The sequence below is a fragment of the Hemitrygon akajei genome, chromosome 17 (genome assembly GCF_048418815.1).
Source record: "Hemitrygon akajei chromosome 17, sHemAka1.3, whole genome shotgun sequence".
Lineage (NCBI taxonomy): Eukaryota > Metazoa > Chordata > Chondrichthyes > Myliobatiformes > Dasyatidae > Hemitrygon > Hemitrygon akajei.
In genome coordinates this window covers 28,948,248-28,962,496 of record NC_133140.1, presented here as the reverse complement: position 1 = coordinate 28,962,496, position 14,249 = coordinate 28,948,248, and the positions used below count along the sequence as shown (strand labels likewise).

Sequence of the window (14,249 nt, the reverse complement as noted above, 5' to 3'; positions counted from 1 at the left end):
CGCCCTTGCGGTAGAGACGGGATGGAATGAGAGATCCCTCATCACTGCCTTCCAGCACTGGCTGAACGTAAGCTTCCAACATGAGATCACTGTCTGTGTTGAGCAGAATGATTTAGGCAACCTGGTTAATTTGGCTATCTGAGTTGACGATCAGGTAAATGACAGGCACTGGAAAAGCATGTCTTGAGCTTCCTACACTTTGTACCACCATCTATCTTCAGCCTCATCACACAGCACCCAGTCCATGGAGGAGCCTGGGCAAGTGGGGGTCACAAGCACCGACCTCAGGAGGAATCAGATCAGTGCAGGACACGGGCTCCTGCCTCTACTGCGGTGATCCAGGACATCCCCGGGCAGCTACATTCTAGGTGTCCAATAAAAGAGGATGCCCATCAGGAGGGAGGTGAGCCCACACCGGTCAGTCCTCCCTCATTGTGTTATGTTCCCATCCTCCTTGCTGTGGTGCTCTCGTACTCATGAACATAAGGCACTTAGCAACTCCAGTGCAGCCAGGAAACTCCTGGACATCTCTCTGGCTCGAAGATGGAGAGTTCTGACTCAGTAATTGAGAAAAAAGATCAACAAAGCCCTGGATGGTCGACCTCTGGGCACCGGGAAGATCGACCTTTCCACCGAACCCCTCCAACTTGTGCTGGAGGGCAACCATAGGGAACAACTCTCCTCCTACCTGGTTAACTCGCCGGAAGTGACACTGGTGCTTGGCCTTTCCTGGTCATCCTGACATAACCCAGAGACTAAAAGCACTCTAAGACTGGGGGGACGTTTAATGCCCATCTGCGTCCAGTTCAAGCTCTGGTCTGCAAACCTCCTGTGTCAGCGACTGAGGTGGACCTGTCTGGCATCTCGGCTGAATACACTGATCTTCTTGAGGTCTTCAGTAAAAAGAAAGCCACCTCGCTGTGCCATTGACCGCTCACCCGGTACCAGTCCTCCCTGGGGCTTGCTCTTTGCACTCTCTCACCCAGAAATGATGGCCATGGAGTTCACCCAGAAGGCATTAGCCTTGGGATTTATCCGCCCGTCAACTTCACCAGGAGGGGCGATTTTAGTGTGCATGCAGGATGGCAAGCTCTGTCCCCGCATTGATTATCGGTCCCTGAACAATATGACCGTGAGAAGCAGCTGCCATCTTCCCCCGCTTTCCTCTTCGTTTGAAGATAGATCTGTGCAACGCTTATAACCTTGTCCAAATCAGAGCAGGGATGAGTGGAAGACAGCTGTCAACACCTCCTCTGGCTACTATGAGTCCCTTGCCTTTCATCTGGGCACCATCCCTGCTGTTTTTCAAGCCCTAGTCAAGGATGTACGTAGGGACATGTTGAATCAGTTCGTTTTAGTGTATCTGGACAACATTCTGATCTATTTCTGCTCATGCTAGGAACATGTCCAGAAGGCTCCTTGAGAATAACTTGTACGCCAAGCCTCAGAAGTGTAAGTTCCATGAAGACCAGGTGTTGTTTTTGGGCTATATACTCACCTCTTCCAGTGATCAAATGGACCCACGTTAAGTTCAGGCAGTCACAGAGAGGCCCAAACCATCCATGGTCAGACAGGGGCAGTGCTTCATGGGGTTTGTGAAACTTATCGTTGCTCCACCTGAAATTTAGGCTCAGTCGTGGCCTACATGAATGCACTCAGCAGGACGACCTCTGCAGGACTCCACTGGACAAACAAAGCAAACCAAACAATCCCAGAACTGAAGAGATGCTTCACCACTCCCAGTGCTGCAGCACCCAGGCCAATCCTGGCCATTCACTGACGAGGTGGACACACCCGATGTCAGCACTGGAGATGTACTTTCTCAGCGCGCTTCACCGGATAGCCGGCTGCACCCTCGCGCCTTTCTTCTCCTTCGCTTGCCTCCTGCCAAGAGTAACTACGATGCTGGGAACTGAGAACTGCTGGTTGTCAAGGAGACTCTGGTGGAATGGCGACACTGGCCAGAGGGGGCAGAGCATTCCTTTTTGGCTTGGACAGATCTCGAGCCTCTCCTACGTTTGGGACGGTAAGAGACACAAACACCCACCCAGCCCGCTGACCTCTCTTCTTCACCCGGTTGATTTCACTCTCACCTATCATCCCCGCAGCAAGGATACCAAGGCTGAAGCTCTCTCCCAGCAGTTCAGCAGGTCTGAGGACAATGCCGATCCAGACACCAACCTTCCTTGTTCGTGCTTTGCTGTTCCAGTGATTTGGGGAGAAGAGGCAGAGGTGAGGGCTACCCAACAGTCGGATCCAGACCCCAGTGGGGGACCTCCCGATAGACTGTTTGTCCCGGCTATGATGCACTCCGTGGTGCTGCGATGAGGCCACCCCTCCTGTCTGGTTGGCCATCTGGGAATTCAAAGGACCTGGGAAAATTCTTGGTGGCCATCTATGTCCCAGAATGCCCACAACTTTATCTCTGCCTGTTCCACTTGTGCTGAGAACAAGACATCAAGCCAGTGCTCCAAGGGTCTGCTATGTCTGCTGCCTATGCCTCACCTCCCCTGGTCCCACCTCCTGGTGGATTTCATCACTGTCCAATGGAAGCACTACCAATTCTCCAAGGCTGCCCACTTCATTGCTCTCCCTAAGCTCCCGTCAGCTTGTGAGACTGCCACCCACATGTAATCAGGCTGCAAGGCTTCCCCCAGGACATCACGTGTGATCCAGGACCACTGTTCACATCCTGTTTTTGGAAGGCTTTCTGTTCTCTTGTGGGAGCCATGGCCAGCTCCTTGTCTGATACCCACCCCCAATCTAGTTGTCAGACTGAGAGAGTGAACCAGGAGCTGGAGACAACCCTGAGCTGCCTTGCCTCTTCCAACCCCGTGTCCTGGAGCTACTAATTGGTTTGGGCAGAGATTGCCCAAAATAACCTCCATGTCCCCCTTTGAATGCCAGAAGGAATTCCAACCACCACTCTTCCCTGAGCAGGAGAATGACCTGGGAATTCCTGCTGCTGAACAGTTGATCCAACACTACAAGCTCACATGGAGATGAGCCAGGACTTCCTTCATACATGCTTGAAACAACATACCCAGAAGGCTGATCGCCTCCGCCAACATGTGAGGTCTCTCAAGCCAGGAAAGAAGACCTGGCTAGCATCAAGGGATCTTCCCCTCAAATTTAAGAGCCGCAAGTTGTCCCCACACTATGTGAGACTGTTCATAGTGGAAATGGCTATCAACAAGGTCTCATATAGATAGTGCCTACCAGTATCAATTAAGATCCACCCAGTGTTCCATATTTCTCAGCTCAGGCTGGTCAGCCTGGCTCCAGTCACCCCAACCCACCCTCCTCCCTACTTGGTGGATGGTTCCCTGGTCTATACCATTCAGCACTTCCTAGCATCTCGCTGGATGCTGGGCAAGGTCCAGTACCTCGTGGATTGAGAGAGGGATGGCCCCGAGGAACATTTTTGGATCCCAGCCAATGATCTCTTGGACAAATCTCTCATCCAGGACCCAGCGGCCACAGGTCTGCGGTGCATCAGGAGCTGCACCTACGGAGGGGCAATTGTGCTTGTGAGTACACACATTCCAGCTAATCACTGTCTCATGGTGATGGTACTTAACTTGCTTCCTTTTGTTCTGGCCTCGTCAAGACTTGACCCAAAGTACAGCAACATTAATGCTCCCTACTGACCTGTCCTTGTCCAGGAAAGAGGACTGCCATTTTGACTGACGCTGTCAAGAAGCGGGATTCATTTAGAAATTAGTTATTGTTTCCAGCTGCAATGTTGGCGTTAACTGTCAGTTTAACCGTTTTTGTTAATGGCACAGAGTTTATTGTTTTCCTCAGCCTTTAAATTCTGCAGCAGTTCTTATTAAGGTTGGTGAACCGTCGACCCACGTCAGTGTCTCTCTTTCCATACCTGGGCCACATCCAAATGTTTTGACACTTTGTTCGTATTCTCTTGGCTACTGCTATCTCTTCAGACAGTGACTAGGTGAAATAAAAGAACCAGGACTAAACCAGTACAAGTTATATGAAAATGACCTTTAACACTTACCAAATCACACCAAGTAATGGAATGTGAACTTGATTCACAAGACATTGAGTTCCAAATCCTTGCTGTGCAATGATCTGGCAGCAAGATAACAGGTTAAGCCAGACCAATTCTACACTGAGTGTGACACAGGAATGTGTTAAGAAAATATGTGTTACTCTGTTGTGTAATAACCTTGATTTTATTAGTCAGCTTAAGATAAAGGAAAACTTAGGAGGCAGTGATCATAATATGATTGAATTCATACTGTAATTTGAGAGGGAGAAGCATAACTCACATGTATCAGTATTGCAATGGAATAAAGGGAATTACAGAGGCATGAGAGAGGAGCTTGCCCTAGTGGATTGGAAGGTGGCAGAGGGGATACTGGCCAGGATGATGGTAGAACAGAGGTGACTGAAGTTTCTTGGGAATAGTTCACAAGGCGGAAGATAGATATGTCACACATAAGAAGTTGTTCTCAAATGGCAGGGCCAGGCAACCGTGGTTGACAACGAAAGCTCTGGATTACATAAAGGCCAAGGAAAGGGCACATCAGGTAGCAAAAGTGAGTGGGAGGTTAGATGATTGGGAAGTTCTTAAAATCCAGCAAAAGGCAACTAAAAAAAGCTGTATGAAATGAAAAGATGAAAGATGAAGGCAAACTAGCCAATAATATAAAGCAGGATACCGAAATTGTTTTTAGTTACATAAAGAATAAAAGACAGGTGAGAGTCAATATTGGACCACTGGAAAATGATGCTGGTGAAGTAGCAATGGGGGACAAAGAAAAGGAAGATGAATTTAATAAGTACTTTGCTGCTGTCTTTACTGTGGAAAACACTAGCTGTATGCCAGAGGTCTATGAGTGTCAGGGAGCAGGAGTGAGTGACATTGCTATTACAAAGGAAAAGGTCTTGAGCTGGACCAGATGGACTACACCCCAGAGTCCTGAGAGAGGTGGCTGAAGAGATAGCAGGTGCATTAGTCATGATCTTTCAAGAATCACTTGACTCTGGTATGGTCCCAGAAGACTGGAAAATTGCAAATGTCACTCCACTCTTTAAGAAGGGAGGAAGACAAAAGAGAGGAAACTATAGACCAGTTAGTCTAATCTCAGTGGTTGGGAAAGTGTTGCAGTCCATTATTAAGGACGAGGTTTCGGGGTACTTGGAGACTAATGATAAAATAAGTCAAAGTCAGCATGGTTTCTGCAGGACTTAGACAAATTGGAAGAATGGGCAAAAAAGTGGCCAATGGAACACACTGTATGATAATACATTTTGGGCAAAGGAACGATAGAGTGGACTGTTATCTAAATGGGGAGAAGGTTCAAACATCAGAAGTGCAGACGGACTTAGGAGTCCTCGTGCAAGACTCCCAGAAGGTTAATTCACAAGTTGAGTCTGTGGTAAAGAAGGCAAATGCAAAGTTGGAAATTATTTGAAGAGGAATAGAATATAAAAACAAGGAGATAATGCTGAAGCTTTATAAGACACCAGTCAGGCTGCACTTGGAGTCTTGTCAACAGTTTTAGGTTCATTATCTCAGAGAGGATGTGTTGTCATTGGAGAGAGTCCAGAGGAGGTTCACGAGGATGATTCTGGGGATGAAGGGAGTTAAAATATGAGGAGTGTTTGGCAGCTTTGAGCCTGTACTCATTGGAATTTAGAAAAATATGTGGGATCTCTCTGAAACTGAATGTTGAAAGGACTAGGTAGGGTGGTTGTGGAGAGAACATTTCCTGTGCTGAGGGTATCCACAACTAGAAGGGACAGCCTCAAAATTGAAGGGCGACCTTTTAGAACAGAGATGAGGAATCTTTTTTTTTGCCAGAGAGTAGTGAATCTGTGGAATGCTCTGCTACGGACTGCGGTGGAGGCCAGACCATGGGTATATTTAAGGCGGAAGTTGATCGTTTCCTTAGGGCATCAAAGGATATGGTAAGAGGGCAGGTATATGGGGTTGGATGGGATCCGGGATCTGCCATGATGAAATGGTGGAGTAGACTCGATGGGCTGAATGGCTTAATTCTGCTCCTATGTCTTATGGTAATGCATTTCCAGTATCTGCAGAATATTTTGTGTAAACATTTCACATTGTGGGTAGATTAGTGGACGGTAAAGTTTAATATAATTTGTCAAGAGGGTGTTGAGAAAACCTTTCCATGTCTCTCATCTCCTCTGGTTTTCAGCTGAGATTCTATTCCTGACAGTGTGTGGTCTGAGGGAATTGAGGGCTGGACCAGGGTCAGGATGCTTTGCAGGAAGGAGACTGAACAGAGGATCAAGCTCGGATTAATGGGAGAGGAATGGATCAGGCTATGCCTCTAGGCCGGTCTCACCTGTCCAGGGTTACCGGGACTGGCTGGTGGTCAGGGAGGCTATAGGAAGGCCTCAGAATATCAGCAGCAAGTGGTTGGATAGAAGAAAGTGAACTCTCTGGACTGTCCCCTCAGGTCAGAGGGAAACCCCTTTAACCAAAACTCAAGTTAAGGATTGTTTCAGTGTGTGAGAGCCCCATGCTAATCATAACTGTTTGATCAGATCACTTTTCTTTTCCCCTCATGGGAAGTGACTTCATATGTTCACAATAGTTGCTGCTACCACATGCATCCATCAGCCTCGCTGGGAGAGCTCAGAACTAGAACACAAAGGTACATGTAATTTGGATTTTGGTGAAATTCCCTGGTCTTTATGTGTCACTTATACAGATTATTCTCTGGGGCAGATTTTCTAATAAATCTCCTGTGGGCTGCATGAGGAAGCATTTTTAACCACATTTAAGGAACAATAAATGTGAGCCGGTATCATTTCAAGAGACTATTGAGAAAACTGGTCCAACGATGGCCATGCAACTACCAGCACGAACCAAGGACTTACGGCAACAATCAATCCAGCAACGCATCGCAAGTGGTCAAATACAAGGAGGTGCTTGTGAGAAACCTTAGACAACTACTTTTCAATCTCTGTAGCACCAAAGATCACTAAAACATGCACCAAATTCTTAAGAAAATAATCTTTGTAATTCTCTACTTCTGAGGACTGTGGCTGCTTTTCCAAGGCTGGGGCTGATGGACTTTTGGGGGTGAGATGAGAAGGATCTCCCTCCTGCTTCTCTTATCTTCTCCAGTTTAGTGGCATTGAACAAAATCTAGAATCACAATGTTCAACGGATAAGCAGTCATTAAAAACCTTTATCTGCCATCAAGGTCTGCTCTCTACCTTGTGGGGACTGTCCTCTTCGAGTGTAAGGGAATTCGTACACAAAAATATGTTTCTAAACCATAAGACAGTGTAAGATTTCAGGGGAACCAAGAACTCACGTTAGCTCTGTCAAATATGTGCTCCGTCCAACAATGGAGAAAAACTTCAACAGGTCTTTCTTTTTCAGTTGACATTCCTTCACCCTGTACACACCCAATAACAAGGAAAAAAATATTAAAGTCAACAAACTGCAGATGCTGTGAACCTGAAACAAATCAGAAGGTACTGTAAACACACAGACGGTCATGCAGTGTCTGCAGAAGGAACAACAGAAAATAATACAGATCAATAACTTTGCTTCAATCTGAAATACTGATTTTGTTTCTCTTTACGTTGCCTGACCTGCTGAGTAGCTCCAGCATCCTTTGTCCTCAGAATAAAGAGAAGTAATTCACATCAAGATTATCAGCAAGAGTCTGACATGCATTGTTCCCTCCAGTGAATGTAAGACTTTACCAATGATTGCAGGATAGGACTCACACTACAGGATACTAACTAAGCTATAAAAGGAATTCAGCAGAATAAACAAATGGAAGAAGGAGCCAACAAGAATGAATGGAAGGCAGGCAAAAGAATGTAAGAAGCAAACCAGGGAACTGAGAATTCAAGTACTGTAGACCAAATTAATAACAAGCACAGATGGATACAGTGAAAATGATGAAGCTAATATTTTACAGTCGACATTTCAGGTCAAAACCCTTCGTCAGGACCTTGACGATGGAACTCGACCCGAAACGTCACCTGTACTTCTTCCTATAGATGCTCCCTGGCCTGCTGTGTTCCACCAGCATTTTGTGTGTGTTGCTTGAATTTCCAGCATCTGCAGATTTCCTTGTGTTTGTGAAGCTAATATTTTCATTACTTTAAAAAACATTGCTCTTGGTTATGAACTCGTGTTAAATAAGGGGAACATTTCCTGTATTAATACATAATAATCAGTAGGTGAATTGGAATGAAATGAATTTAATTTAATGCAACCGGGTAAAGTACTACCAAAATATATTACATTTTTTACAAGATTCTGTGGGTATGTTTTTCACAGTGGAAAAGATGCAAATTTTGGAGCCAAAAGTTTTGAAAGATGGAAACAATCATATGATCTACAGCCATGTAATTCTGTGATTGAAACCCGCCCAGTTTCAAATCATTAAATAGCATACATCTCATCCTTTGTAAAAGTGTACCACTCTGCCTACATAAGTGATCTATGAGTTCATTGGGTCTTTGACAATGAAACTCAAATTGATGGTTGATCTCGCTGTTTCACTGGAAATTTCAGGCTTTGTTATACACCAGCTAGCAGATGTTAATACTATTAGTCATATTCCGAAAGCAACTGATTCACTCACCTGCATGCCTTCTTCTCACTTTGCTTTGCAAATTTTAGAAACGATCTTCCATTTGATGCCAAACTATACATTAAAATGAAGACAAACAGCATATGTCATTCACATCGGTAATCTTTACCGTGTTACTTAAAAAAAAACTCAGTTTACATAGGTGCAGCCAAGATTCCAACAGAACTTGATCTGACTAGGGGACTGGTTACTGGTTTATGTAACACCAAATTGCAGATGGTGGGTGGGCTATTAATGGATTAAAACACCTTCCTCACTCTCTCCTCCTTCACAAATCTTTTTTACCACAATGTATCAGCTGGCTTTGTGATTTGTAAAGCCTGGATCGCTATATGATCAATTTATTGCCACAATGCACTGCAGTCTGTACAATGGTTTCACACAATAAACGTTCTCCAATATTTCTTGTATATCATCAATAGGATTTCAAAACCTTCTCATTTCAGTTAATGCCTCATGGCAAACGAACTATAATTAACAAAATTCAGGATTCACTGACATGTAGAAGAAATAAAAGCATCGGTAGATTTTGATTGGCCCTTTAAGATTTTACAAGTGATGAATGGAAAACCATCTTATTACAGGACACAATCTCTGGTAAGAGGTAAGTTTCTAGGGAAGCTTGGCCTCAGAAATCAGCTTCTCAAAAAAAGGAACATGATCTGTCCTTTCTCCTGACCAATACTAACCGAACTGCTGTATTTACATAACTTTCAATTTTAATTTGTGATGGTCAAACTTCCCATCGTAGGATTGACAATGACTTTCTTCCACTCTAGCGTTTTGGGTTCTCAGGCGGCCAATCAGCCAATATGGGAAGCCCACCCTCCCACGGATGGGAAGGAGGTCATCACTGGAGTGAGAGGGTAGTTATGGTTGAGTGATGGTTCATTCCATTCCCCGTTTACATAATGTCCTCTCTGTGGTCCTAAAGCATAGCATGATGCTCTCAGTACCAGTCTGAATGCTCCTTCTCCATTTTGAGCGATTATAGACCAGAGATTCCCTGAGTGAGTGAGGAGGTTGCATTTTTTCAAAGATGCATCGAGCACTTCCTTGTATCCGTATCTCTGGTAATATCTGCCTGTGATGAAGCTCGGTACAGAAATCGGTGTGGACTCCAATCAGGGTCGGGAATGTGGCTACTTTCCTTTATGTAGCTAAAAAATGCTAGAGAGATCCTCAGGACCAGGTGGATAAGTCACTAATCAACTTAATCTATATTCCTTCCAGATAGATTTAAGATCATCTGAAGATTAAAATTAAATGAAGCAAATATTAGTAAAAGTTTTTTTTAAGAGATACAGCACAATAACAGGCCCTTCCAGCCCAATGAAGCTGAGCTGCCTGATTACACCCAAGTGACCAATTAACCTGTTACAAAGATCGGCAGCTTTGGAATGGTGGGAGGGCCCAGAAGAAACCCATGTGGTCCGAGGGAGAATTTACAGATAGAGGTGGAATTGAACCTGGCTGACCGATCGGTACTGTAATCATTTACACTGACACTATGCTATCCTGCTGCACCTCTTATCGCAGACAAAAAACAGTGCATTTTTTTGCTGGGTGGATTTTACGTGATGAGGCAGACTTAAATGATGGGAAAGTCAATGTACAGTGCATTCTACATCAAAATACTTGCTCATTTAATTCAGAGATGTGGTCAACAAAACTGTTCTTCTCTCTCTTGAGAAGGGAGCTCTCCAGCCGGAGACTGAAATGTTGTTTCTTTAATATAACGAGTTGGTTCTGAGGTGATTGCCTCCCTGCTCTACGGAGCTTTTCCCTCGCTCCAAACATCGAAGCTGTTCCATGTTTTGCTGAAAACCTTCTTCTCTAATTTTTTTCAAAATTACTTAATTTAATGTAGTGTAAGTTCCATAGAGAAAACAGACTGCTTGCTCTGTTTATCCCAAAGAAAGCCAACGTTGTCAGGGAAATTTAATGTGTAAGAATAAAAATTACTGACAGTTCTTCACCTAGAAAAGCTACTGACCCTAACCAGCCCCACAAACTCTCAAGATTTCTCAATACATAAGTAAGCTGTTGGAGTCGTTATGAATGCCTCCTCCATACTGGAGGATGGGAGGAGGGGAAGGGACTTGAGTTAGAATTTCCTTTCGGCATACAAGGTCACTGGGGTTGTTGCTGCAGAAGTCAAACATTATTTAAAGGGATCAAACTTTCTAAAACTGGGACACAGGTAAATAGTTACACAGATTCATCGGAGAATCAGAACACAGAACATCTTTGTAATTACGGAATCTATTATCAACATGTGATTATATCATCCAAGACTTGATTCTGAGGTAAATTCCCTCACTTTAGGGAACACCAAATTGTTTTCCCCCACCTTAACTCTCTGAGGAAGATTAGCCATGCTATTAAGTTGTGTATAGTTTACAATACCTTTTAACATGTTATCAGTCCAGTTCCGTTAACATGCTAACTAACTTTGAATTAGCATCATTCCATAGAAATCTGTTGCACAGAGTTGAATGTTAAGGACGTCTGCAATCCGGGCATCTGCTCTGCGCTTGAAGGCGATGTGAGCAGGAGTGGCCAGTTGGTGCACCCGGAGTTTGAGCCTGGAATTTGTCTGGAGTTTGGGGTCCCCACATCAGTCATTGCTTGATCAGGGGGTCGATTACAGAGACTGGAGACTGAAGGTCAATTAGAAATCCGGAAGTTGAAGCACGATGGCCAAAGCCTGGAGTCAAGAGGCTGGAGGCCCATCCTGGAGTTGGAGGACTGTCTGTGTGTGTGGGTGGAGAGGAGGGAGTAAAGGAACTTGTTTTGCTGTTATTGTTTGGTTGTTTGTTATGGTATGGTCTGTTTCGCTGTGTGCTGCCGAGTACTGTGGGCGTGCTATGCTGGCGCAGGAATGTGTGGAGACACTTGCGGGCTGCCCTCCGCATATCCCTGGTTTGCGTTGGTTGTTAATGCAAATAATGCATTTCACTGTGTATGGATAGATAAATCTCAATCTGAACCTACAGCTTCTGTTGTGAAACTAATTCCAATCTTGCTGCAGAACTGGAGATTGCATCTCATAGTCTTATGTTCATTGTTTAAATTCAACAGACTTACTTCCCTGCTCCTCGCCCAGTCCTTTTCATCATTTTGTGCGTTTACTTTGTGTCTCTCTTCAAACCAACATCAGCTGATTCACAATCATTCCCATCTCTTCCTCCTTCTTGCCAGTGGAGAATTTTGATTTGAAAATGCTCGTGTTTGATCAGACTACTGAGTGGAGCATGTTTTTTGCTGCAGAACACAGGACACCTTTAGGATACCCGTTGTTCAGGATGCACATCCAGTGATTTAGCTCAAACCCTCAGGGTCTATCAAACACTAGAAATTGGCAGCTGAAGTCATGATACTTTTGAGTTCCTTATGAGCAGCTCTGATGCTGAATCGTACCTGAAAAAGAGGCAGGTACCCAGGCAACATCTAAAAAGTATCTGAACGAGCACTTGAATCGCCCACTCATCGAAGACTGTGGACAAAGTGCTGATAAATGGGATTAGTATTGATAAGTGTCAGATGGTCAGTGTAGAATGGTAGGCTGAAGGACCTGTTTCTGTGCTGTATAACACTATCACTATGACTATATATCATTTACAAGTCAGTCAATCACCTAACATTCACCCACATTGTAATCCACCTCTTTCCGCCGGTCTCCATTTTCACATCCAGCTAATTCTAGATATTTGGCATTTAACAACCAGAACAGGCCAGTTTGTCTCTGAGTACCACATTCATGACCGCAAGCTCACGTTTCACTCCACCCCAGAGGTCATGTTCTATACAACGGCACATTCATCTTCAATGAATGATGTGTGTGGCATGTCTGAATGGAGCAATCAGGTTACCAGATCCCAGGATGGGTATCATAGGCTTCAACGTGAATTTAACGGACATGCCTGCTTACCTCACTTCAACCTCCACCACATCCCTGCATATATTGAGGGATTCCACCAGGTACAGAACACCAGTCAGGGAGATTCTGTTGTTGCTGACACTGCAGGGGATCAGAATGAAATATTGGTTTTACAAAACTGTACCCTGTGAAAAGGACTGCAGATAATCAGATAGATTTCCCAAGCTTGGGAATTTGGGGTACTTTTGAATATTGAATACTGACACTGAGTAATATTGAACTGGTAAGTATTTTAATGAAAAATTTGAGGAGACCTAGGAGAAGCACATCTGAACTTGGAAAAACAGTAGGATTTTACCAAGACTTTATCAGTGCTTAGGCCACTGCTCTACTCTCTCTACACCCATACATGGCACAGCTCAAATGCCATCTATAAATTTGCTGATGACACAACTAACACTGGCAGAGTTTCAGATGGTGATGAGTAGGCAAAGGAGACAGGTGATGAGATGGTGAGGTAGACCAGCTGGTTGAGTGGTGTCACAACAACCGCCTTACACTTAACATCAGTAACAGCAAGGAACCGACTGTGGATTCAGGAAGGGGGAGTCGAGGGAACACACGAGAGATCAGCATGGAAAGGGTGAGCTGTTTCAAGTTGCTGAGCGTTGAGAAGGTATGACAGTGGCCATATTTCATTAGGAGTTTGAGGAGACTTGGTATATCTGGTATGGAAGGGCTGCTGCACAGAATCAGAAAAATCTGCAGGAGGCTGTAAACCCAGCCAGCTCCACCATGGGCACTATTCTGTCCAGCTTAAAGGACACCTTCGTAAGGCAGTGCCTCATCCATTGTGAGGGACTCCCATCACCAAGCAAACACCCTCTTCTCATCGTTCCCATCACTGAGAGGCACAGGGGCCTGAAGACACACACTCAGTATTTTAGGAACAGCTTCTTCCTCTCCAGCTTCAGATTTCTTAATGGACAATGACCCCACGTACGCCACCTCACCAGTGCATGCCACGTATACTACAAGTGAGTCTGATTTTAGTTTTGATCGTTTTGCTGAGGCTGCTCTTCCGTACAGCACCAGGCAGAAACTGAAAGGGCTGTCTCATGATCGTTGTCCTAACACTCCTTATTCACAGAGCCACAGAGTTGGACAGGCTCTTCAGCCGAACTTGTCCATGCTCAACAAGATGCCAATCTAATATAATCCCACTTGCATTTGGCCCTCTAAACATTTCTTATCCATGTATCTGTCCAATTGTTTTTTTAAAAATCATCAACTGTGCCTTCTGATACCATGTCCTCTGGCAATTTGTTCCATATACCCATCTCACTCTGTGTGATAAATTTACCCTTCTGGTATCCTTCGAATCTTCCCCCATGACCTTTAACCTTTGCTCTCTAGTTTTTGATTTCCCTACTCTGGGAACAAGATAGCTTATCCATGCCCTTCATAACTTTGAAAACCTCCAAAAGGTTACCCTCATCCTCTTTTGCTCCAGGAAAATCAGGCCCAGCCTATCCAATCCTTCCTTATAACTCATGCTTTCCAGTCAAAGCAACTCATTTGTGAATCCTTTTTCGCATCCTCTCCCGTTTAACCACACCATTCCTATAGCATGGTGACTACAACTACACACAATACTCCAACTGCAGCCTAATGACGATTTCCCAGCTCTGGGACTAAGTTCCAAAGACAATGGAGGCAAACTTGTCATATGCCTCCTTCATCACCCT

General features: G+C 44.7%; 1 protein-coding gene across 2 annotated transcripts in view; it reads right to left on the bottom strand.

Moving 5' to 3' along the window:
* The window catches only part of nlrc5 (NLR family, CARD domain containing 5), a 219,569-nt gene that overhangs the window by 69,109 nt on the left and 136,211 nt on the right, over positions 1-14,249 (bottom strand). For both annotated transcript variants that reach the window (XM_073069838.1, XM_073069837.1), the window contains exons 30-32: positions 12,553-12,642; positions 8,610-8,672; positions 7,320-7,403 (exon numbers count right to left, since the gene is read on the bottom strand). In XM_073069838.1, the coding sequence (XP_072925939.1) occupies positions 7,320-7,403; positions 8,610-8,672; positions 12,553-12,642 (237 nt within the window). The remainder of the gene's footprint in view (positions 1-7,319; positions 7,404-8,609; positions 8,673-12,552; positions 12,643-14,249) is intronic.